This window comes from Danio rerio, chromosome 9 (genome assembly GCF_052040795.2).
Source record: "Danio rerio strain M-AB ecotype USA chromosome 9, GRCz13ab, whole genome shotgun sequence".
NCBI lineage: Eukaryota > Metazoa > Chordata > Actinopteri > Cypriniformes > Danionidae > Danio > Danio rerio.
The window spans coordinates 7743006-7770681 of record NC_141029.1 but is presented as its reverse complement, the minus strand read 5'-3'; the positions used below and the strand labels follow the sequence as shown (position 1 = coordinate 7770681).

Here is a 27676-nt window from a genome sequence, read left to right as displayed (position 1 = left end):
ATTACATACCACCATTTTTAGAAAAGAAACAGATAGAAATACAATCCTGAGAGCAGATAGTTTCCATCCTCCATGGCTGATCGAAAATATTCCTTTTGGACAATTTCAGAGATTGAAAAGAATTTGCGACAAAGAAGAAGATTTTGAGATCAAATCACAAGACATGGTTCACAGATTCAAACAACGGGGTTATAAAAATAGAGTAATTTATAAATCTTATAATAAAGCAAAAGATAGCAACAGAGATGAATTGTTAATAAAAAGACCCAGATTAAACCAGTCAGAAAGTTCTGTTTATTTCGTGACACAATACAGTACTGAGGCAAATACAATAAAGAGAATTATAAAAAATAATTGGAATATTTTGATGAGTGACCCCCATCTTAGGGAAATTTTACCTGTATCCCCCTCTGTAGTCTTTCGAAAAGCTCCAACTATCCAAGATAAACTTGTGAGAAGCCATCTTTCCTCTAAGAAAACTAACACATGGTTAAATCAAACAACAGGGAACTACAGATGTGGTAATTGCAACCATTGTGAAAACATGCTCAAGACGAACATGTTTAGAGATCCTTCTTCGGGCCGTGAATTTAAGATCAATTCATTTATCAATTGCAATACTACTTTTGTTGTTTATCGACTGGAATGTCCTTGTGGTTGTTTTTATGTAGGAATGACTAAGAGAAAACTAAAGTTGAGATTAGCGGAGCATAAATATGCGATACGTACTTGTAATCCACAATATCCTATGGCTCTACATTATAAAAATCAAGGTCATGGCAATCCAAGTTCATTAAAAATAGTTGGCATTGAACATATTTATAATTCTACAAGAGGAGGAGACAGGATAAAAAGATTAAAACAGAGAGAGACTTTTTGGATATATACATTAAAAGCAACCAGATTTCCAGGTTTGAATGGTGAATTAGATTTCTCTTCTTTTTTGTAAAACAGTTTTTCTATAGTTTCCCAGAAATGGGTTGCGGCTGGATGGGTATCCGCTGCGTAGAAAGTAGCTGGTTGGCGGTTCGTTCCGCTGTGGCGACCCCGGATTAATGAGGGGACTAAGCCGATAAGAAAATGAATGATTAAATGAGTTTTTCTATAGATGCTTTACAGATCGTCATTATACATTGATGTATGTGTTTATATGTATGTATGTATTTTCCATGTATGTGTATATATTGTATACATGTATGTGTATGTATGTATGTATGTATGTATGTATATATATATATGTATATATATGTATATGTATATGTGTATGTATATATACGTATATGTGTATGTATGTATATATATATATATATATTCTTTTTTCTTCTCTCTCTCTCTCTCTTTTCCCACATATGCAAGTGGGTGTTTGTGTATCTATGCCGAATTTATGATGGTAGTAGAGTTTGCTTGTTAAATTATTTGAGTGCCATTTGAGATGTTTAAATGAGTCATGTGACCGTAGTACTCAAAAGAGACTCTAGACGCACCTGATCACTGTTACCCTGATGAAGGCAGACTTCTGCCGAAACGCGTTGGTTTTTAGAGATCTAGCCATGTGAATAAAGGCTTTTTAATTTTTTCACTTTACTCGAGTGCCTTGGACTGATTCTTGTTGCAGATTTGATGAATCCCTTACCCAAAGAGCACCGACCTTACATTTGAACTTACCCCAGAGCGCTTTTTGTTTTGTTTTTTCTGAAGTATACAAGGACGCAGAGGGATCGTTCCATCTAAAAGCTGCTCCGTCTTGAGACGTAATCGGGGAAGTATTTGACTACTTTGAGAACATGGCATCTGGATATTTTTCCTATTCCAAAGAGGAAGGTGAGAAGATCATTGTGGCGGACACCTTGTTGAATTCAGAGTCAGTAGCACAACATTTAGACTTCAAAAAAATGTATAATGATCTTAAAAAACAGTCGGAGAAAGAACTCAAACTACATCTACATATGGTGACGTTATCTGATTATTGGAGGGAGAATATGATTCCCAGAGGATTAAGGATTAAAAAATTTCCTTCGTTTGGATATGAAGACACTGACTTTAAACAAAAATGGGAAGCAATTTTAAACAAATGCTCCCTTGATTTGATTCTATTATTGATTGAAGAAGCGAAAAAACAGAAGATTGAAACCCAAAACCAAATTACAAGAATTAAAGAAGAAATTGCAATAAAAGAACAAGAATATCTACAGTTTGAGGAGAAATTGAGAGTGGATTTGGAGGCACTCTCGAAAAAACTTAAACAGGATAAATTGCTGAAATTTGGAAGAGATGAATCAGATTATAAAGAGAATAAGGTGTATTTGTGGCCTCAGAGAAATGAAAGAAACCATTATCAGAGAAGGAGATCTGTGTCCTTTAATCTACCAAGTAGTGATGATGATCAGTCGACATTGGAGAAGTCACCTAGAAGAGATTTTTTAGGAAACAAATCAAGAACATACCAAAGGTTTGGAAAACCGGCAAGCGAAAAACGAGACGAGGGAGAAAGAGATCGACCAAGATCCCAGATCCAGGGCAGATACACACGGAGCCGAACAAAGGAGATGAGGTGATAAATATCTCCAATATATCCCTATCGACAAGTTGTACATCAGTTCTATCAAAAGGCTTAACATACTCCCCGGTAAATACAGCGAACGAATTTCAGACCAAAGTGGACTTGTTTAAATTTCATCGTAATCTACAATTAAAGGTTTGGTATCACACCTCTACGGCAGAAGCGCGCACCTATGAAGAAAAAAAGACAATCTTTAAGCCCAAATCTACGTTTATTCCATGTGTCTCCAACCCGACGTTGAACTCGTTCTACAAGAAAGTCTCCTATGAAATGGATAATATTTTTGCCTCAAAAAAGAAAAAACATTTTAATCTTTCAAAAGACGAGGTTAACGCTTTGGACTGGTTATCAACTAATGACAATCTTATTATTAAAAGAGCGGACAAAGGTGGTGCCGTTGTGGTATGGGGCAGAGATGATTATATCAAAGAAGCCTTACGACAACTACAGAACTGTGAGTATTATCAACCTTTGAAATTTGATCCGGCAGAAAAGATAAAAACGGAACTGATGGAAATACTGACTTTTGCTAAAACCGAAGAATGGATTACACAGAATGAGTTTGAGTTTTTGTGGTCAAAAGAACCTAGAATCCCTACTTTCTATATGCTGCCTAAAATACATAAGAATTTAGAAAATCCACCCGGCCGACCTATAATTAGTGGGAATGAATCGATCACAGAACCTGCCTCAAAATTTGTGGACTATTTTATAAAACCTATTGTTAAAGATCTGCCCTCTTACATTCAGGACACGACTCAAGTATTAAATACGATTAAAAATATGCAATGTGATAAAACCTGTATACTGGCAACTATGGATGTTGAATCATTATATACAAATATAGATCATAGAGAAGGTCTAGAAGCATTGTTATACTATCTAGAAAAGAGACCATCGCCAAAAAAACCACCAACATGTTTTATTGTACAGTTGGCTGAATGGACATTGAAGAATAATGTTTTCTTGTTTCAAGATCAACTTTATAAACAGATAAAGGGAACAGCTATGGGAGCTTGTTTTGCCCCAAATTATGCAAATCTATTTTTGGGATTATGGGAAGAGAGATTTGTATATTCTGAATCAAATCCTTATTTGAGTAGCATTGTGTGGTGGGGTAGATATATAGATGATGTTATTCTGATATGGTCTGGATTGGAGGCAGATTTGAGGCAATTTCATGCTTTTTTAAATAATACTAACGCAAATCTGAGATTCAGCTTGGATTTTTCATTCACTCAAATACATTTTTTGGACTTAAACATTTTTAAAGACACTACAGGAAAATTACATACCACCATTTTTAGAAAAGAAACAGATAGAAATACAATCCTGAGAGCAGATAGTTTCCATCCTCCATGGCTGATCGAAAATATTCCTTTTGGACAATTTCAGAGATTGAAAAGAATTTGCGACAAAGAAGAAGATTTTGAGATCAAATCACAAGACATGGTTCACAGATTCAAACAACGGGGTTATAAAAATAGAGTAATTTATAAATCTTATAATAAAGCAAAAGATAGCAACAGAGATGAATTGTTAATAAAAAGACCCAGATTAAACCAGTCAGAAAGTTCTGTTTATTTCGTGACACAATACAGTACTGAGGCAAATACAATAAAGAGAATTATAAAAAATAATTGGAATATTTTGATGAGTGACCCCCATCTTAGGGAAATTTTACCTGTATCCCCCTCTGTAGTCTTTCGAAAAGCTCCAACTATCCAAGATAAACTTGTGAGAAGCCATCTTTCCTCTAAGAAAACTAACACATGGTTAAATCAAACAACAGGGAACTACAGATGTGGTAATTGCAACCATTGTGAAAACATGCTCAAGACGAACATGTTTAGAGATCCTTCTTCGGGCCGTGAATTTAAGATCAATTCATTTATCAATTGCAATACTACTTTTGTTGTTTATCGACTGGAATGTCCTTGTGGTTGTTTTTATGTAGGAATGACTAAGAGAAAACTAAAGTTGAGATTAGCGGAGCATAAATATGCGATACGTACTTGTAATCCACAATATCCTATGGCTCTACATTATAAAAATCAAGGTCATGGCAATCCAAGTTCATTAAAAATAGTTGGCATTGAACATATTTATAATTCTACAAGAGGAGGAGACAGGATAAAAAGATTAAAACAGAGAGAGACTTTTTGGATATATACATTAAAAGCAACCAGATTTCCAGGTTTGAATGGTGAATTAGATTTCTCTTCTTTTTTGTAAAACAGTTTTTCTATAGTTTCCCAGAAATGGGTTGCGGCTGGATGGGTATCCGCTGCGTAGAAAGTAGCTGGTTGGCGGTTCGTTCCGCTGTGGCGACCCCGGATTAATGAGGGGACTAAGCCGATAAGAAAATGAATGATTAAATGAGTTTTTCTATAGATGCTTTACAGATCGTCATTATACATTGATGTATGTGTTTATATGTATGTATGTATTTTCCATGTATGTGTATATATTGTATACATGTATGTGTATGTATGTATGTATGTATGTATGTATATATATATATGTATATATATGTATATGTATATGTGTATGTATATATACGTATATGTGTATGTATGTATATATATATATATATTCTTTTTTCTTCTCTCTCTCTCTCTCTTTTCCCACATATGCAAGTGGGTGTTTGTGTATCTATGCCGAATTTATGATGGTAGTAGAGTTTGCTTGTTAAATTATTTGAGTGCCATTTGAGATGTTTAAATGAGTCATGTGACCGTAGTACTCAAAAGAGACTCTAGACGCACCTGATCACTGTTACCCTGATGAAGGCAGACTTCTGCCGAAACGCGTTGGTTTTTAGAGATCTAGCCATGTGAATAAAGGCTTTTTAATTTTTTCACTTTACTCGAGTGCCTTGGACTGATTCTTGTTGCAGAGTGTGTATGAATGTTCCCCAGTACTGGGCATCCGCTGTGTAAAACATATGTTGTAAAATGTGGCGGTTCCTTCCACTGTGGTGACCCCTGATGAATAAAGGGACTATGAGTGGAGAAATGAGTGCATAAATGTAATATTTAATAAAGCAAATAACCAGTTTAGTTGTATTTTTAAATATTTATTTTAAACATTTTTATATTATAAAGCAAAACGTTGAGTTCTTTTTTTGTTATTATATCATAGCCTTATTATTTTAGCTTAGGTCAGTATCGTGATAATATTGTATCACAATTAAAGCTTCAGCAGTTATTGCATGAAAATGGGATATCATTGGAAAACATTAATCATGCTAATTAATGATTAAACAAATTAAAATAACTACGACCAGAGGATTGCGTTGTCAATAATATCACCATCATCATCTTCTGGCAGGTTATGCAAAAGCTTGGAAAGGCAGATGAGACTAAAGATCTGGCGTTTGAAGAGGGCGTGATCAACTTTAATAAACAGTTGGTGAGTGGCTTTCTGACTGTACACGGTATTTCTTCAAACGTCCATCAGGTATTGTGGCTTTGGCCTGTGTATCTCTGTCTTAGTTTTGTCCTGTGCTCAAATAGGTGGAAGGTACCAAACTGCAGAAAGACCTTCGGGCCTATTTGACTGCTGTGAAAGGTACGATTATGATGAAATTACACACCTGCGACATGAAATGAAATGTGTTGATTTCTTAGTCTTGCTGATGCTTTTGGCTTCCCCTCAGCCATGCACGAGTCTTCTAGACGTCTGTACGAGTGCCTGGATGACATGTATGAGACAGAGTGGTACGGCAGAAAGAAAATGGACGCAGTTGTAGAGGTTATTGTTTTATTTTAATATCATTGTCAATAAAATGTCTTTCATTGTATATATATAGGACATCAGGAAAGTATTCATAGCGCTTCACTTTTTCTACATTTTTTATGTTACAGCCTTATTCCAAAATGAATTAAATTCATTTATTTCCTCAAAATTGTACACACAATACCCCAAAATGACAATGTGAAAAAAGAGTTTTTGAAATTGTTGGAAATTTATTAAAAATAAATGCAGGTATATTCTATTTCCATTGATCATTCTTGAGATGTTTCAGCAGCTTAACAGGAGTTCAGCTGTGGTCAATTCAGTTGATTGGGCATGATTTGAAAAGGCATACACCTGTCTATATAAGGTCCCAGGGTTGACAGTGCATGTCAAAGCACAAACCAAGCATGAAGACACAGGGCCCTATCATACACCCGGCGCAGTGTGGCGCAAGGCGCGGCGCAATAGTCTTTTGGTAGTTTCAGCTTGCTGCAAGAGTCGTTTTGAGGCGTTGCGCTACACTGTTTAAATAGCAAATGCATTAGCGCTCATTTGTGCGCCCATAGGCGTTCTGGTCTAAAAAGGAAGGCGTTCTGAGGCGGACCGCTGGCGCGTTGCTATTTTGAGAAGCTATAATTGATTTTTCATTAGACCAAAACTAACCCGGTCTAAACTCCGGCGCAGAGTTGCGCCTCGCTTACGCACTGCTTAATACGCACAAGAGAGCAATAGGCAAATATCTTTACATATGAAAAAATTTAAATATTTAGGATATATATATAGGATATAATAAGAATAGATATAGAATATAAATATAAAGGATTAAAATATTACAAAACATATTATTTTCTAGCCTACATAAATATGAAAAATCACTGCTTTTATGTCTTCTTCATCTCGGGAGGCTTTTTCAGTTCATTCATAACAGTTTGCTTTTGTACAATGTTATTATTATTAGCAGTATTATTTATTATATCATATATATTTTTGTTTTATTAAAAACAAGCTTAGATTTGTCCACCTGTCAGGTTTTAGACCATATGGGGCACAGCATGTGTTTTAGGATATAACTCAGGATTTTGAGCACATTTTGTTGTTATTATTCATTTATTCGTTTGCTGGAAATTAGAACTGAATTTAGAAATAGCTTTGAAACAAGTATTTGCACTTAACAAACAATAGTATTAATTTATAGACTAATTGATGTCTGTGCGTAAAGGTTTCCCTATCCAAGAGCGAATGTGAAAGTAGATCCATTATCTCTCATTCTCACGCAGTAGATGCTCTGTTTAACAGTTTTCTGTTAAAAAACTGTCAACTGTTAACTGTTTGCTTGTGAAATGCAAATTTTTTCCACTTAGACTTACTTTACGTCCTGTAAATAGCGAATGCGTTTATGGCGCGATGCAGATGACTCTTAAAGGGAATGGGAGATGAGACTTTAATTGGTTTATTCTCAAAACACACCTATAACTCATTAAGAAAATAAACTCAACCCTTTTAGACCATGCACCACGGCGCAAGGCAGATTTCCCATCCTTAAATTAGCAAAAACGCGTCCTGAAAGCGCTTGTGCCCTGCGTTTTGCGCTCTGCGCATGGACCGTCAAAATAGAGGCCAAAGGAATTGTCTGTAGACCTCCGAGGCAGGATTGTCTTGAGGCACAAGGCTGAGGAAGTTTACAGATAAATTTCTGCTGCTCTAAAACTTCCAGTGAGCACAGTGGCTTCCATCATCTGTAAGTTGTTTGGAACCACAAGGACTCTTCCTAGAGCTGGCCGGCCATCTAAGCTGAGTAATCGGGGGGAGAGGAGCCTCAATCAGGGAGGTGATAAGTAACCCGATGGTCACTCTGTCAGAGCTCCAACGTTCCATTTTGGAATAAGGCTGTAACATAAAAAAATGTGGAAAAAGTGAACCGCTATGAATACTTTCCAGATTCACTGTGTATATAATATACACACACACACATATATATATATATATATATACAAATACATTAATAGCTCCTCTTGTGAATTTAATATTACTCTAATTTATATTACATACTTACATAATATTTCTCTATTTATTTTGTAAAACACTAGTATTCAGCCCAAAGCGAAAATTGTTTCCCAGAGATGGGTTGCAGCTGGAAGGGCATCCGCTGCGTAAAACGTGTCCTGGGTAAGTTGGTGGTTCATTCCGCTGCGGTGACCCTGGATTAATAAAGGGACTAAGCTGAAAAGAAACTAAATGAATTATTATTATTATTTATTATTATTATTATTATTAATATTATTATTATTATTATTATCATCAATATTAAAAACACTTGAATTTAACATGTCCTTGCTGTATTTATTTATTTTTTTTGTTTACTTCATACCTTTATAAGATAGTGTCCGCTTGTTAAGTGTGATATCATGCAAAAACGGCTTCCGGGTCCAAGTGCTCTATCAAACCGTAATGGGTTGACTCAACAAATGCGAATAATAAACGTTTACACGGGGATGTAATATTGAAAATCATGATCACATTTTATATAACCATGCCTATTATCAGATGGCCAGAAAGTGATTATTTCTTGAAATAAATTGTTAAAATATTGACGTCTGTGATGCAGCAAGCCCAGAGATTGTTGTATTCACCATGATTTTATATACAGTTCACTTTTATGTGTGGTCATAAATGAATTTTTTTGCAATTCAAGTGAGTAGCTGCTGAGACCTGAAAACAGTGTTTGATATATCGCGACTTAAGAAGCAGATACAATACAGTTTGGACAAAACATAAAACACTGATTTGATTTAGATCATTGTGTGTAATCGTGTGTGATTGTTGATGCGTTCTGCATGTGCATGTCCAGTTTTTAACTTGATTTCTGCTTTCTTCGAAAGGAATGTTAGGAGTGGGGAAACAGATAGGAGGTAATTCAAGGGGCTATGATTATAATTTAGTTTTAGACACGTACATCTCCATAGATAGAGTATTACACTGCAACAATGTCTTGTTTCTAGTCCAGATATCTAAAAATCCTTAAATCAAGCAGCAATTTCCAGACACATGTAAAGTATTGTTTTGTTTTTTAGAAATAGTGCGTCAAAATTAAATGATTTTTCAACAAAATAAGCAATATTATTAGCCAGTAGGCTAAGCAAAATCATTTTGGTTTTGGTTTGAAATAAGATAACATTGCTTGTTTTAAGGAAAGCTATCACTTTTTAATTGTAATTATTTAATATTATTTTACATAAGTCTTTAAATGCTTCTTGATTTAAGAATTGTAAAGATTTCGACTAAAAAACATTTTTGTTTGTAGTGTAAAGATGTAAATAGAATTAGCATAGTTTCACACAGTGATACTAGAAATACCCCAAATATGCTTTGAACCCCAAGGATCCGGCTTCTCTGTAGTTGCTCAGTATCTGCTTTATAGAAAACAGTATGTGTGTAATGCATTTAAAATAGCTTTGTAAATATATTGTTTGATTATGCCTATATTTTTATGTGTGTATAACAGGATTCAGACCTGCTTTGGACAGACTTCCATCAGAAACTCGTGGATCATGCGCTTATATCCATGGACACTTACCTGGGCCAGTTTCCAGACATCAAAGTACTACTATTTCACAATGATGTTGTTGTTGTTTTTTAGGCTAGTTAGTTATTAGTTTACCTCTGAATATCTGTAATAGGGCTGCACGATACAATGAAAATATGCAGTATTGTTGTTGAGTGTTGCGATAACGATATAACTAACTTGCAAAAATGCAATTTTATCAAAAATGTAACGTAGCGGATACACCTCGCTAGGCAGATATGATTAAGGGTGACCGCTATTAAAAGAGGTCACCAGGAGTCCCCGTTCCTGCTCCCAAAGCACACACACACAGGCTTTTTGACACGTATACTGGGTCAAACATCCTAAGTTTTAAAGTCTTCACAGTGATTTCCATACTTTGCACAGCAACAGGGATACCTCCTAATGGTGTTGAAAGAGTCACATACTGTATTTATAAGGTACAATTCACCCTAAAATATCATTCTGTCTTCATATAATGTTCCCGCCGCAAAATCACACATGACGTGAGCTCACCGTGAGCTGTTACTACAGAGGGCGGACTGATAGACGCGCGCGTATGGCAAGCCGTTTTAGCATTTAAACCTTTGTTCTGACTATCCATAAATATATTTAGAAATATCTCTAATTATATTTTGCCTAGTCATAATTATAATTCGACTAGTCAGAATGACAATTAGAGATATCTGCAATTACAATTGTACTAGTACGAAATCAGATTGGAGATATCTGCAAATATATTATGACTAGTCATATTCCTTCATTGACTTCCATTTAAAAAATATTTGCAGATATCTCTAAATGAGTTTTGACTAGACACAATTGTAATTACAGATATCTCTAAATGAATTTAATTAAATATGAATTAAATACCTGGAAATGTGGATTTTTTTTTTGCACTTACAAAAAAACGCAAGTGACCAAGCAAAGCCTTAAGCTCTTACTGTTAAATTTAATTGAATAGAAAGCTTATTTTTTTTGCACCTTTACTTAAATTGTTCCTTAATTTTGTCTCTGTCATTTCAATAATATTTTTAAGAAGTTTTTTAATTGTTTTATTTTCCAGAGACAGGCCTGTTTAATTTATTTTCTTAAAGAAGGTTCAGTTTAACAAGTTGAAACAAAAGAAATACATAAAAAATAGTTTACTTGGTAAAATTTGCATTTCAGTTTAATTTTCAATTTTTATTCCAAATATCGTGATACATATCGAATCGTGAACATTATATCATGATACACATCGTATCGTGAGCTGAGTGTATCGTTACACCCCTACTACCTAATATTAAAATTCTTTCCTAAACCGAAGTAAAGTTCTGTAAATGAAACAAGCAATTCTACCCTCCATAACTATCCATTAAACATGAGAAAACAGGCATTTCCTTTGATCATTTAGCAGTAGGTAAACATTTAGCCACAGCTAACACAGAATACCGTCGTAGTACCGTATTTAACAGAGAAGCTGCTTCCCAAATGGCAAACTATGCACTCATGCACTATGTACTTATGCACTTACACACTCAACTGTATAGTATATGTATGTAGTGTTGTCGCAAATGGCACACTAATGTTTTTTTACTTGGCGGAAATTTAAACCGTTTCCCTGATGACGTTTGACGGTTGCCAAATCAGTGAAATAAACGACCGAATTATCAAATAATACCTGCTGTGAGTATAGCCGCATTCATCATCGGGAGGCGCTATAATCACTCTCGTAGGAGAATTTTGCTTTCACCATCAAAAATAAAGTTGTCCAATATGTGCGTCCGATAGCTCCGCCCTTTCTGCTACGTAAGCAAACCTGCGGTCGTTAAGTGCGTGAAGTGTCCATCATTACACACTTCATTTGACTGGCTGAATGAGTGCATCATCCGGGTATTTAAAGTGCACTAATTATTTTTAGAGTTTTCAGTGTGAACGCACTACTTACACTATTTATAACACAAAATGGCGTAGAATAGTGCATAAGTATGCGATTTGGGACGCAGCTAGTGTCTCACTTGATGAAACCAGGTTGTAGACAGGAAATAAACGATCATCCACCGCTAATGCAAGTTACCGTCCTATTACCGTATTTAACAGAGTATCTCACCAGATTACTTTGGAAAAAGGTTTACAGTAAGATATCACTGCCACACAGAGAACTTAGAGCGATCTGCTCACACACACACACAACAGCGAGGGGAAACAGGAAGAGAACTCGATGAACAGCGGCAACAGCGTGCTTTTATAACTGGCGCCGCCCCTTTCACTGCTGCACCTGATCTCCGCTCATGTGGAGAGGGAGAAAGAGACAGATAATAGAGGATACAACACACAGAGGAACAATACGCCCTAGCATTGCCAAAATAATGTTACTCAATATGTAACACCATACTAAAATTTTGAATTGGTAATTCACTTTTAATTATCACTGTGAATGATATGTACCATATAAATAAACTTGCCTTGTCTTTTCAAGGAGCAGATGTCTGTATTTAAAGGACACCTATTATGCCCTTTATTACAAGATGTAAAATAAATCTCTGATGTCCCTAGAGTGTGTGTGTGAAGTTTTCACATTTCTTTAAAACTTTCCTTTTTAGGCTTTGATCCTAATTGTGCATTTTTGGCGACTGTCGCTTTAAATTCAAATAAGATTGTGCTCTTTTCAAAAGAGGGCGGAGCCACAAATGCCGATGTGTCAGCATAGTGGCAGATTTAAAAACAAGATTAGTGTGCTATGCTAATGAGGGAGAGATTGTCACAAATGGGCGTGGCTTTCTCGCATGACACGCACAAAGGGAAAATGTCAGTGTTTCTGCAGACAGTGTGTGATTATAAAACATTAATACATTATTACTATTACAAGCTGGATATATTTAAACTGCTGTGATTAAAATCATTATGAAATGATTTTTGCATAATAGGTCCCCTTTAAAACATGAATGGCTGAAAACAGCGGAAATTCTGATTCTTATAGGCTGTTGTCATTTTCGTTTTTTTGTTTATTAGATTTAGTATATATTTTCAGCTCTAGGTTCACTTACTGGAGAGTTGTGGATACTGTAAAGATAGTAAAGTCCCAATCTGATCAGATTTAGATAAACAATCTATGCATGCAGCATACAAATACCTAGCACATAAAATTAACCTAAACTTTTGCACTTCTCTGCAATACGGACATTGCATATGCTGTTATTGGGAACGATAATTTTGCAATATATTGTGCAGCCTAATATTTAATGTCTGTTTACTTCTTTTCAGGCTCGCATTGCGAAACGTGACAGAAAGCTAGTTGACTTTGACAGCGCACGGCACAACTTTGCTGCAGTAAACAAAGGCAAGAAGAAAGAAGGGGTCAAGATCACCAAGGTACAATCCTTAGCCTTTCACGAACAGCACAGAACAGATTCTGCAGTGAGTGGATATGAAGATAGATTTGATTTCTCATGTGCTTTCTCACTTTTGTTTGCAGCCAGCCTCTTTGCTGGAAAGGGCTGCCCCAAGCTGGGCTCAGGGGATCCTGTCCGCCCATAATGTGGCTCAAACCAGCCTATCTAGGAGTCAGGTGAGTGACACGCTCTAACCATGGTGCGAATTACAGGAGGGTTTGGGAGGTTATTGGCCCCTGTAATTAACACTTGATCGCCCCTGAAGGAAGTCAAAACACGATTGCTAGTCAGCTCTTTAATAGTGAAAAATCTATTTCCCTGATCTATATCTTAATAATATTAGTAATTTAAATATTAGATAATATAACTATATGCATTTGTCCACCCCTATAATGATGCATACGATTGTAAATTCATAATCGTTCCAATCAGTCTATAAAACTAAAGCTGCATCCCAAATCGCATACTTGTGCACTATTCTACGCCATTTTGTAGTATAAATAGTGTAAGTAGTGTGTTCACACTGAAAACTCTAAAAATATCAAGTGCACTTTAATTACCCGGATGATGCACTCATTCAGCCGCTAAAATGAAGTGTGTAATGATGGACACTTTACGCACTCAACGACCGCAGGTTTGCTTACGTAGCGGAAGAGGCGGAGCTATCGGACGCACATGTTGAATAACTTCATTTATTTTGGATTGTGAAAGCAAAATTCTCCTACGAGAGTGATTATAGCGCCTCCCGATGGTGAATGCGGCAATACTCGCGGCAGGTATTACTTGATACCTCAGTCATTTATTTCACTGATTTAGCGACCGTCAAACGTCATCAGGGAAACGGTTTGAATTTCCGCTTAGTAAAAAAACATTAGTGTGCCATTTGGGACGCCACTACATACATATACTATCCTGTTGAGTGTGTAAGTGCATAAGTACATAGTGCATGAGTGCATAGTGTATAGTGTGCCATTTGGGACGCAGCTAAAGTCTAAAAGCTCAATGAACAATCTGAAAGCAGCAGATCAAGAGCACCGATAGACATCCTACAGTAAGTGTTCAAAGGACATTTCTCTAGTAAAATACGTGTTTATATCTACATATAGCATAACAATAAATTCAAATTAGATGCATAGTTTGTATAGTTTGACCTACAGTAACCTCAGAAATAGCTAATCCGGGTATGCTGTAGTTCAGAACACAGCAAGCATCCCTTAAACAATTAAAACTTAAATATGTTTCATTAATAAATTAAGTTAGTGTACTTTAAATAAATACATAAATGTGTCTTACTGAAGCATGGATTACACAACCACATTACCGGAAAAATGTAAGGGTAGGTTGTAGGTAAATTTGTTGTCAAGAGTCGTCCTTATTTTTAATTCTTTTAATAATATTGTCTTGAAGCATAAATTGTTACAGGCCATAACAATATGTAATAATATTTTCAGCAAAAAAAGCAATCTTGTCAGATTAAGTCAGTTTATTTACTCCACCGTGTATTATTGGGTAATCGTATTATATTTCATTGATTGTATTTCTAAAAAGCTCTTAACATAAACAGTTTGACGTTATTATTAGTATAGCACATTTAAATACAATTTTGTTGCCTAAAGTTCTTTACAATTGTTTAAAAAAGATAAAATAACAACTATAACAAGTAATACTATAAGGAAATCAGTTTTTATTTTTGTTAAGACAAAATATCTGACTTGCGTCTGGCACTGATGTATTATAATTAAAAACATCTAAATTAAATACTGGAAAGCATTTCCAATTTTTGATTTTGCTAAACTTCTTTCTTCAATTAAATGCATAAAAACACCTAACTATGATCTACTACTAATAACATTGTATTTGTTGTTTTGAGTACTGTATGGCTCACTTTGCCAAAAAAAAAAATGTCTAAAAGCCATGTATGTGTGATGAAGCCTGTTTGAATGACACTGGTATTCAAGTTTTGAATTATCACTGTAGGGAGTTACATATATATATAGTTGAAGTCAGAATTTTTAGCCCCCCCTTTGAATTTTTCTTTTTTTTTTTATATTTCTCAAATTATATTTACCAGAGCAAGGAAATTTTCACAGTATATCTGGTAATATTTTGTCTTCTGGAGAAAGACTTATTTGTTTTATTTCAGCTAGAATAAAAGCAGTTTTAAATTTTTTAAACCCATTTTAAGGTCAAAATTATTAGCCCCTTTAAGCTATATATTTTACGATAGTCAACTGAACAAACTATTATTTTTAGAAATGTGTTGAAAAAATCTTCTCTCCGTTAAACAGAAATTTTAATAATCTAATATTCTGACTTCATCTGTATATAAGCACAAACAGTTGGATTGCTCTTGCTCTGATGAAATTTCAGTCATGTTTGAGCTCACTAAATAATTGAGGAGTGAATGAGTAAGTCCATCATGTTTGATTAGCTGTATTCCCGTACCACAGCTAAAATATTCTTCTCATTATGTTTTAATGTCATTTTTTGTGTTTAAAGGCAGAGGAGGAGCTGGAGAGGGCACAGAAAGTCTTTGAGGAAATTAACATAGATTTGCAGGAGGAACTGCCATCTCTGTGGAACAGGTGTGGGTTTATTTCTGTTTCACTTTCTCAGATCGTTCAACTTTTATTTCAATGTAGATTGTGTCAAAGCAGCTTAACATAGATGATGTTAGATGATAACAGATGATGTTCTTGTTAACTGTTTTAGTGCAGTGTTTGGAGTTAAAGTTCAATTTAGTTCAATTCGTTCAGTTTAGTTCAATTGAATCGTCATTCAGATCATCTCTCGGTGGTCTACATTGCAGCTTATTCTGATTAAGCAGCGGTTTGACCATTGTTAGACTGAGATGTTTTTGTCATCTTTTTGTGGACTGAGGTTATGTTTGTTCTCTTCCAGTCGTGTTGGCTTTTATGTGAATACGTTCCAGAGTGTGGCAGGTCTGGAGGAAAAGTTTCACAGAGAAATGGGAAAAGTAAGGAATCCAGTGCAACATCATTAAATGACTGAGCAATACGGTTATGTTTGGTATAAAAACAGTAAAACATACTGATGTACTATTATATTTTGAAATGATACTGCAATTTAAAATCACTTTTTTTGTTTTTCTTATTTCTGTTATATTTTAAAACGTATTTCTGTGTTGTCGAATTTTTTTGTTTGTTTTGTTTTTGCATTATTTGGCAATTTTGAATAATAAGAATGTCGAAAACAATTGTGCTGTTTTATATTGTTGTAGAATCTAAATATTCACAAGTACAAAAAGCAACCCAAGCTCTTTCTGAAAACGTAGCCCCGCGGACGTGTCTGAAGGCCGCGATTTACGTGGCTGGAGGTACGTATGGCTGCATTTCCATTTTTCAAGCGAACGCTATGGGGCGGTGTGACGCCACTCCTCTTTGCGCTCGCCGGCTGATGGCTCACCTCCTCTGTGTGGAGGGCTTTTCCGCAGCAACTAGCTTGTCCGGTTAGCTCGTCGTGTTACGTTGGCGGAGCAGAGGTCCGGAGGAGGAGGAGCTGTTTGCGGCGAAAACCGGGTTCGAATCCGGGAAAGAGCGGTTAGAGAAATCAGGTAAGACAAAAAACAGAATCCAAAAAATAATGCGAACGAGTTTGTAACGGGGCAAGAATGTGGTGAAATCTGAAAAATTGGATGAGGGCTTTTCTTTGTCTGGACGGCTTTTGTAAATCGTCGCTTGGGTTTAGGGAAGGAGGAGGAGGGTGGCTGGATCGACCGAATGGCCGACTGCCCAGTCAATCGTTCAGTCAGTCGGACAGACGGTCGCTCGACAGCAGCCTCCGGCGGCTTTTTATGCAAGAACAGTGTGGACGCGAACGGCGCGTGATTGCAAGAGGCGTTCGAGACGCGAAAAAGAACGCACAGCGGCTTCTCGCGGATTCGCGAAAACAAAAACTGCACAAATATGTACCTCCCGGGACAAATTTCGCGGTCTCCAGAAACCTCTGCGGGGCTATGTTTCCAGAATGAGCCTGGGTTGCCAAAAAAAGCATGTTTATTATTAATTTATTGAAAGACACATTAAAAGGGCTGGAAAGTGATTTTTACTTCAAATAATGTTGTAAACGCTGCTTTAAAAACTCTTGGAAGTATCACAAAAATTAAGCAGATAAGAAAAAAAGCTAAATAAAAAAACAAACATTGTTATTAAATCTAATAAATAATAATTGATCATAATAAAGTAGCATGTGTGCTTAATATTAGAATAACAGAAATAAATACTAATTTAAAATATATTGAAATAGTCAACAGCAAATAATATACTATTTGATATATCAGTATTACTGATTTTTTTTCTGGTACAGAGTGCTAAAATTTATTTAAAAGGTATTCAATTTTATATAATTTTTGATTATACAACTTATAGTTGTATCCTAAAGTTTGCAGGAATTTAATCTGAGAATATCAGGATGCTGTGTAATTTATGAAATCCTGCTAGATTTGACATCAGGCTGCTTTGTTTACTGCAGTAACCAAGGCAATACTGTTATTCCTTCTTTTAAATAGGCTGTTGGATTAGTTAAGTCACTATTGTGTGTTAGTTTAGGATTAGTTTGTTAAAAACAGTATTTAGTAAATATACTGTAAGTTCAAATGTTGCCAATAGCTATGTTTCTGTGTAACTCATACTTGCCAACATTTGATTAAAAAAATCCGGGAGATGCGGGGGTCGGAAGAGGGATGGTGCGAACTAAAGGTGGGGTTCGGGGGTGTTCGTTGAGTGCGCAAACTGAAGAGCGGGTGGGGGTGTTGCGCATTGGATTTGATGCGCAAACATGCACCAGGTTTTAGATCAGACTGTACCAAAAAGCTGAGGAGTTTTCCGGGGGACAGAACAATACGGGAGATGGGTCTGAAATAATGGAGACTCCTGGGAAAAACGGGCTAACAATTTTTATGTGCATTTTTGAGATGCACTTAAAAAGTGGTAAATGGAAACTCCATGATGCGCATACATTTTGAAGATGCACATAAAAGACATGCGCATAACTGAGTGGGATAAACTTTTCGCATAAACTACAATGGAAACATTTTTACCGAACAAATTCCAGTATGAGCATTAAAAGTTGTGAAAATTTTGTTATACGAGATCATGTGATGATAAAAATTCTAAAAACACCTTAACCATTTCAGTATTAGTGTTATTATATTATTAATAACCTCCAGAACTTTTAAGAGTGTCTCTGCTCTGCATCTAAAATGCCACTTTGTGTTCATTGTGTGTCGGCATTGTCTTCTAAGGCCCAAGTCATTTATTAAATAAAGAAAAGTTTGACGCAGCTTCTCCTACTGCAGCAAATTCCATCTTTACTGTTGATATTTGGGGCCAGTTAATCAACAAGTGACAATTTTGTTCTCTTTGAATCTTTGAATGGAAGCGTTGCTTTATTCGTACATCTTTTATGCAAAAATCCAGGTTTGCGCATAAATTTAATTTGTAACTTTAGATGGAAACATAGCCAATGTTGCTGATTTAAAGTAACTATGAAGTCTTAGAAAGAGTCTTAAAAAGTTATTGAATTTCCCTCTGTAATTCCTGTACACAGTAATCAACACTTGAAATGGATCAAAACATTTTTCCAAAACTGTCCCGAGACAAGAATGGGTGTTGTTCATTGTCTTAAGACAGCTTTGATTAAAGGTTTTGATTTACTTCAAATGTTAATTACTTCTGTGTTTCCCAACCCTATTCCTGAAAACACACCAACACATTATCCACACAGTACACATTATCGTCTTTCAAATTAAACACACACAAATCAACTCATCAGAACATTAGAAGTGACTCAGATGCCTGAAATGAATCGGTCAGATAAGGGAGACATCCAAAATAGGTACTGTTGGGAAACACTGGACTTCTGGGATGCTGAAGGTAAAATATGTGGAGGGGAAAAAAAAACTATGTTGATTTTCAGTTTCATATTTTGTCTTACAGATTAATCAGAATCTTTACGATACACTGGACAAACTGGAAAATCAAGATATGACCAGGTTAGTCAAATTTATATGCATCGTACGAACATACATACATACAGTAAAGTTTCATCAAGAAATATTGTACTTCACACAAACTGTGTCCAAACTGTCCAGTAATTAGCACTGGTATAATAAGACTCTATAAACACTATGCCAACAAATGAACAAACCCCAAAACCACTCTCGTAGCAAAACAGGAAGCCAAGGGGTGAGGAGATCAACAGCCCAGAAGAGGTAACAGCGGTAGCCCTCCAGTGCTGTGTGTTTGAGCGTGTATGTGTGAGTGTGTGTGTGTGTGTCTCTGCATTTTAAGCTTTTCACGTGTCCTAAAGCGATGTCTACCTAATCAAGGGTTTGTCTTGTGCAGTCCATCTGCAGCATTGACCCTTTAGGTGCAATACATGTAATCATTTCCAGCGATAGTTGTGCATTCTGCACAGTGACTTTGACCTCACTGCATGAGCGGAATGATTTTGCACACTAGTTCAGAGTGCACCTTGATGTCAAAACGACATCAAATTGACATTGTCTTCATCTACATGATTTGATAGCAGAACTGTGATATCTATTTTGCATCAGCATTCAGTGCATCCAGAAAGTATTCCGCTGTGGCGACCCCAGATTAATAAAGGGACTAAGCCGACAAGAAAATGAATGAATGAATTTCCACACACAATACCCCTTAATGACAATGTGAAAAAGAGTTTTTGAAATTGTTGCAAAATTATTTAAATTAAAAGCCTTTGCTCAATACTGATGCACCTATTACAGCCTTAAGTCTTTTTAAAAATGATGCTACAAGCTTGGCACACCTGTCTTAGGGATTTTTGCCCATTCCTCTTTGCAGTACCTCTCAAGCTCTATCAGGTTGGGTGGAAAGCGACGGTGTACAGCCAATTTCAGGTCTTTCCAGAGATGTTCAATAGGATTTAGGTCTGAGCTCTGGCTGCACCACTCAAGGACATTCACCGAGTTGTTGTGAAGCCACTCCATTGATATTTTGGCGGTGTGCTTTGGGTCATTGTCTTGCCAGAAGATGAACTGTTGCCCCAGTCTGTGGTCAAGAGCACTCTGAAGCAGGTTTTATTCATCTTACCCTCTATCCTGACTAATCTTGCAGTTCATTATGCTAAAGTACATCCCCACAGCATGGTGCTGCCACCACCATGCTGTACTATGGGGATGGTATTAGCCTGGTGGGAAGCGGTGCCTGGTTTACTTCAAATGTAACACCTGGCATTCACTCCAAAGAGTTAAATTTTAGTCTCATCAGACCAGAGAATTTTGTTTCTTATAGTCTGAGAGTCCTTCAGATGCCTTTTGGCAAATTCCAGGCAGGGAGTGGCTTCTGTCTGGCCACTCTACCATACAGGCCTGATTGGTCTATTGGTGCAGATGGTTTCCTTCTGCAAGGTTCTCTTCTCTCCACAGAAGAACGCTGGAGCTCAGACAGAGCGACCATCGGGTTATTGATCACCTCCCTGACTAAGGCCCTTCTCCCCGATCTCTCAGCTTAGATGGCCGGCCAGCTCTAGGAAGAGTCCTGGTGGTTCCAAACATCTTCCACTTACGAACAATGGAGGCCACTGTGCTCATTTAAACTTTCAGATCAGCAGAAATTTATCTGTAACCTTCTCCAGACTTGTGCCTCGAGACAATCCGGTCTCTGAGGTCTACAGACAATTCCTTTGTCTTCATGCTTGGTTTGTGCTTTGACATGCACTGTCAACCCTGGGACCTTATATAGACAGGTGTGTGCCTTTTCAAATCATGTCCAATCAACTTAATTTAACACAGGTGAACTCCAATTAAGCTGCTGAAACATCTGAAGAATGATCAGTGGAAACTAGTGATGGGTCGTTCTTGAACGATTCGCTCATTTTGAACGAATCTTCAATATGACTCGGGAACTACGAGTCCTCTCGGGAACTACGAATAATTCGTTCATCCGCGCGTGCGCACATTTGTGCAGGTAGTATTGCTAATTTCAAGTCTTCATCACATTGGCAGAAGCCAATCATACAGATTTAGAGCCGGAAAAAGAATTGATGAGTCTGAGTCACTCGTTCCTCACGGGCCAAGTTTAGAACCGGAAAAAGAATTAAACTGTTTATCTCTCGAGTCCTCGGGTTTGAGTCATTCTGTCACGTCATGAACGAACGATCATGGCTCCTATCAGCTTAGACTGTGCATTGATTAAGATTATATGTGACTGTCAGAGTCACGTGAATGAACCCCTGACATTTGAAGACATGAAGAGGTGAGCTGAGCAAAGAGACAACAATGCCTTCATAGACAAAAGAGCAGGTAAACATTGAATTATTATTTTCTCCATCTTATATTCTTTTTATGACTTATTTGTCGTGCAATCAACCTTTTGGGTTAGTTGTAGATGTGTTTGGAAGCAATTCATAACATTTTAATTATATTTTGGCAAATTGAACTAAATTAACTAAATGACTCGAAAAAAGATTCGTTCATCTTGATGAACGAGACTCAAAGATCCGAGTCAGTAAAAGATCCGAACTTCCCATCACTAGTGGAAACAGAAAGTATCTGAGCTCAATTTAGAGCTTCATGCCAAAGGCTGTGAATACTGATGTACATGTGATTTTTCATGTTTTTTTTTCATTAAATTTTCAACAATTTCAAAAAATCTTTTTTCACATTGTCATTATGGGGTATTGTGTGTTGAATTTGGAGGAAATAATCTAATTGAACTTATTTTGAAATAAGGCTTTAACGTGAAAACAAGTGTGGAAAAAGTGAAGTGCTATGAATACTTTCTGGATGCACTATATTGATGCCCGTTTGTATGGAAGCCCATTTGTGCCACTGAATAATAAAATAAAGGTAATTGCAACTTTTTATCTCAGAATTGCATGATACAAACTCGGAGTTCTCAGTTGTAACACAAAATTGCAAGTCAAAATTGCCAGATATATAACCCATTTCACGTTATTCTAAGTCCGAGTTCAGATTAACGAATTCTAAAGAAATAACTCAGAATTCTGACTTTATATCTCGCAGTTCTGAAAAATAAAGTCGCAATTGTTTGATAGGAAGTCAGAATTCGGACATAAACATTTATCTGACATTGGCAAAAAACACATTAAAAATCATCACAGGACTGTCCCGTAATTGATTTTTGATGTGTTTTCTGATGCCATATTTAGATGTCATCTAGACATCAAGTTAGTCAATCGGCATCAAATTGATTAGCATCTTTGACGTTTTTTTAATGTCATTTTGAAATCAAGTGGTGCACTAGGAAGCAACTGCGTCTCAATATGCATGTGTAACTACAATGATACTATGTTTACTACAGTTATGTCCATATTTGCTTGGAAGTATCCCAGATAGACTTCTTTGGTCATACTGGTCATCTAAGACTAGACCTTGCCGTGTGAAGCATTGGTGTGACGCATTGAACAAAGCCTGTCATAAAGGGACTATTCATAGTGAAACTATATTTAGATTAGTATCTATATTTTATGCTTTAGTGAAAGAACACAAGATGCCAATCACACTTTAAGCCCAGGAGGACCACCAGCCATTCCCAAATCGCCGTCTAAGGTACTTAAATGCATCACTGAGATGTTTGTAATTGGTTGTTTCAGTGAATGTTCTTAGTTCTCTCAGGCTTAATATTAAACATATTTCTGAATTATCTACATTTCCAGCTAAGGCCTGCAGTTCCTCCTCCTCCCAAAGTAACTCCGTCAAAGGACCTGAAGCAGGAGAGCATCATCAACCTGTTTGAAGAGGCCGCCACTCCAAACATCAGTGTCACTTCACCAACAGAGGTCAGCAGAAACTTTCTTCTCCTGTAATCCTTGTGTATTCTTGCTGCATGAATGACAGAAATGTTGAATTTGAGCTGGAATAAATTAAATTACTGAATTGAAATTCAGTAAACATTGTTGGTATAAAGAAAATAGGAAACAGTACGTTCCCAGTGGGCAAAAACGTGTCTAAAATGAAAATCTATTTGGTGTCAATTGTCTACCTTGATGTTAAAATGACAGGACAGTCCTGTAATTGATTTTGAATGTATTTTTGTTTATGTTTAATGTGTTTGTCAATGTTGTTGTGACATTAAGTTAGTTTACATGCATTGTTAGCATACAAAATCCAGAGGAAATTTGGAAGCATTTTTCTTGTAGTATAATACTTTTTGTGTTGTTATTTTGGTCAAAAGGGCAGAAATATGTAGATGTTAAAAGGATGCTAAAGTTTTGACATCAAATCGATTAGCATTTTTTATTTGTTTTTAATGTCAATGTCAATTTGAGGTCGTTTTGACATCAAAGTGCAAGTTGGGTCAATTCCATAACTGTCAACATTGGGATGTGAAAATAAGGGATATGCCAACCATAATAAGACACCCCCCTCTCCTCCTCCTCCTCCTTTAAAAAATGCCCAAATTACTAAAAATCTTCATTTGGTGCCGTTTCATTGTAAATAAACAGTTAAATGGTCAGTAATATTATAATTATTATTATTATTATTTACAAAAGAAAAAATAAACAGTATACATTAGCAGCAAATACATTAGCAAACAGTTCAGCTTATTAAAATTAATAGCTGTTATAATAAAATAGAATCAAGGTATCAAACCTCATTAACCGTTTTTTCACTGTATAACAGAAACGAATGAATCTTTTATTTATTTAGATTTTTTCGTTTGATTACATTAAATAACAGAGGTGTCACTTTAAAAATGCACACATCTAACATTATAATAAAGGCATTCCACTGCTTTCCTAACTTTTTATGCTCATTTAGGACAAAATTAGTTGTGTTTGAAAAAAATACATAAGTATAGTGTGTGCACAACTTGGTATCACCTGTGCACAACAAAGTATTATGTGTGCATGACATAGTATTGTTTTCACACAACATAGTATGTCGTGCGCACACTGTACTATGTCATGCGATGTGATACTATGTTGTGCACACATAGTACTATATTGTGTGCATATAATACTATGTCGTGCGCACACAATGCTGTGTTGTTTGTACATAATACTATGTCATTTGCACGTGATATGTTGTGCGATGCGATACTATGTCGTGTGATGCGATACTACAGTATGTCGTGTGCACACAATACTATGTCGTGTGCACACTGTACTATGTCGTGCGTTGTGATACTATGTTGTGCACACATAGTACTATATTGTGTGTATACAATACTATGTCGTGCGCACACAATACTGTGTTGTTTGTACGTAATACTGTCATTTGCAAGTGATATGTCGTGTGATGCGATACTACAGTATGTCATGTGCACACTGTACTATGTCGTGCTATGTGATACCATGTTGTGCACACATAGTACTATTTTGTGTGCATACAATACTATGTTGTGCGCACACAATACTGTGTTGTTTGTACATTATACTATGTCATTTGCACGTGATATGTCGTGTGATGCGATACTACAGTATGTCGTGTGCACACAATACTATGTCGTGCACACACTGTACTATGTCATGCGACATAGTCTTATGCACCTAATACTATGATACGTACGTCAGCTTAGAAGGCTTCATTATTATTATCATTTTGCACGTCACTTTAGGGGCTCCTTAGGGAATTAATTCTTTTCTTTTAAATCATGCCTGGCTAAAATATTAGTCATCTTTTAGTCATTAAAAACAATAATGATTGCATTTGTACCGTTTAAGAGTTTGAAAACAAACATTTGGCTATTGTTTATTTTTCCTAGTATGATGCTCCAGCCACTGGTAATCTTCTGGATATGGATCTGGACTCACTTCAAGCTGCCACCACACCAGCTGCACAGGTCTGTCACAATAAGAAGCACTTCAGCTAACAGATTTTACTGCTTACAGGACTGTAGTATTCAAGTCATTCTTCCATGACTAGAAAAAGAGTACAAAAGTAAAACATGTTCTTTGATTCAGACTAGAAATAGCCCGATTCAGTTTCCAGTACTACAACAGTCTTATAATATGTTGATTTTGTGTATTATAACATATTTAGAGTGTGTTCATATCTGTGTTTTGTGCGTTTTGTCATTCATTCGGCTTTATCTGTTTGTTTTTTGTGTATGTGTGTGCATTTTGTTAGACGTGGGATTCATGGGAGGTGAGTGCTTTGTCTATGTTTAGTTGAAGTTTCGTGTCTAGAAGTTTTGAGTACATAGGCCTAACCATTCCTTTCATTCAAACAGATCCCACTTTTCAGTTATTTAGCTTATTTCTTGGGAAATAGGTCTGCCTTTTTCAAACAGTTGCAAAATGGCTATTCCATTAAGTTTCCTTTCACTGCAAAGCTTTTCCTGCATAACGACTGTAAATGTCTGTCTGTCCTGCTTTAGCACGAGTTACTGATATTAATGTTGCACGTCTCACATCATACTGTACTATTGTGTGTTACGGCTGGGCGATATATCATAAGCAAAAAGTAAAACTTTTTCAAGATCTTACATTTTATTAACCATCTGTTAAAATAAAGTCAGCGTGAACCTGAAGTCGTTAAGTCTTTTATTTCAGTAAGTTGATTTACTTCCGGATGAAATGCAATATTTAGTATTTGCGTATCAGGAAAGCGGCAGAATGAGTAAAAGTATATCAATAGTAGCTTATTATAAACAGCAAAGGTTTAGTGGTAACAAAAGGCAGTTCTGGAATAGTCAAGAATATATTGTGCGATTTCAGCAACACAACAACAGTCTCTTTCGCTATATATGAAAATCTGATTCTGCCTATTTTTTGGGTTTTTTTCAGTTTTGTTTTTGCTCAGATGCCAAACAGGCAAATAACTGCTTCTTAGCACTACTTTACTTGTATTGGGCAGCCAAAACGTCAAGAAATTCATCTCACTCTCCAACTGCTGGTCACATATAATGCATGACTAAGCTGAAATTTGGTCATAATAATAATAATAATAAAAAAAAATAATAAAACAAAAAAAAATATATAATAATAATAATAATAATAAATAATAATAGCAATAATAGTAGTAGCAATAATAATACCAGTAATAATAATAATAATAGTAATAATAATAATAGTAATAATAATAATAATAATAATAATAATAATAATAATAATACCAATAATAGTAATAATAATAATAATAATACCAATAATAATAATAATAATAATAATAATAATAATAATAGTAATAATAATAATAATAATAATAATAAAATTATTATTAATAATAATAATAATAAAAGCAGTAATAAGAGCGATAAATCAGCTTAAAATTTGACATAAATCACACTGTAAGCCGTGTATTACATGACGACAATGTACTAAAAATGGAAAAGTTTCAAAAAACAATATTCCCTGTTCACTGCAGGGATTAAAACACTGTATTATGTATGCTGGGCCAGTAGTTGGCGATGTTGCTTTTTAAAGAAATATTACACACCTGCACAAATATGGTCAATGTTGTTTTGGTTGGCATTAATCACATACACATAGATTTTCAGGAGTATGTATTACCATTTTAAGTAAGTATTTATATTAAGTACATTTCGAGTGTAGTTTAAACAGAAAATAGGCTTTTCATTTTCAAAAACTTACACTTTAAAATCCAGTTTTAAATGTTAGCATATTTCAGGGCCCCAAAATGCCATTGTTGGTTATATAAGTGAAGTTTATTTATAAACTAATTTTGAGAGGATCACATGCTTATGATTGCTTGCAGCTGGCTCCGCATTATTCAGTTCATGATTCACCAATCAGATGGTTCCTAAGCCACTATAAATACCCCAAGTTCAGTATGACAGCCATCTTCGTTTGGAAGGATCCCCCCTTCCACCCCTACTTCTTCTCATTTCCTAGATGGGTGCCACGGTGGCCCAGTGGTTAGCAGTGTTGCCTAACAGCAAGAACGCCACTGGTTTTAGCCCTTACCAAGCTAGCTGACGTTTCTGTGCGGAGTTTACACGTTCTCCCCGTGCTCACGTGTGTTTCCCCTTGGCTTTCCTCCCATCGTCAAAAAACATGCAACTTAAGTTAATTGACTAATCCATATCGGCATCATAGACATGCTTCTAGTAACTGGTTTTCTCTTAAGAGCAATCACTATCTGTTCATTAGTTACTACAGCAGGGGAGTTCTCAAGATCTACCTGAGCTCAAACTCCCCTTTCGCCATGCAAACGGGAGGGAGCCCCGGGCTCGAGGATCTTATAAGCTCAGGGCTCTCTCCAGGGACAGCATGCTAAACAAGCTTTATAAACAATCATCAGCTAAGCGTGAACTCTTGAAAAACCTTTTCGCTTGTCAACACACAAAATAAGTATCTTTTTAAGTAAAGTAAGTTTTTCCGTCGTTTCACAAATAATAAAAACTGCCACAAAATGTAGTCTCAGTTTAATCAACTAAAAATCGCCCAGCCCTCTTGTGTGTTCAGCTGCAGAAATGCTCATCTGTGTTTTACACTCTCTCTGGCTCC

At 36.0% G+C, this 27676-nt stretch overlaps 1 protein-coding gene across 7 annotated transcripts in view; it reads left to right on the top strand.

Moving 5' to 3' along the window:
• Positions 1 to 27676, top strand: part of bin1a (bridging integrator 1a) — a 50395-nt gene that overhangs the window by 9302 nt on the left and 13417 nt on the right. For 2 of the 7 annotated variants that reach the window (XM_087267435.1, XM_087267433.1), the window contains exons 2-15: positions 5894 to 5974; positions 6079 to 6133; positions 6222 to 6316; positions 9804 to 9899; positions 13110 to 13217; positions 13321 to 13413; positions 15737 to 15822; positions 16139 to 16214; positions 19195 to 19250; positions 19425 to 19469; positions 22739 to 22811; positions 22919 to 23041; positions 24970 to 25047; positions 25335 to 25352. In XM_087267435.1, the coding sequence (XP_087123561.1) occupies positions 5894 to 5974; positions 6079 to 6133; positions 6222 to 6316; positions 9804 to 9899; positions 13110 to 13217; positions 13321 to 13413; positions 15737 to 15822; positions 16139 to 16214; positions 19195 to 19250; positions 19425 to 19469; positions 22739 to 22811; positions 22919 to 23041; positions 24970 to 25047; positions 25335 to 25352 (1083 nt within the window). Of the gene's footprint in view, positions 1 to 5893; positions 5975 to 6078; positions 6134 to 6221; positions 6317 to 9803; positions 9900 to 13109; positions 13218 to 13320; positions 13414 to 15736; positions 15823 to 16138; positions 16215 to 19194; positions 19251 to 19424; positions 21085 to 21784; positions 22089 to 22738; positions 22812 to 22918; positions 23042 to 24969; positions 25048 to 25334; positions 25353 to 27676 lie in introns of those variants that run through there. The other 5 variants (XM_087267437.1, XM_087267434.1, XM_087267436.1 and 2 more) reach the window with 4 other exon arrangements.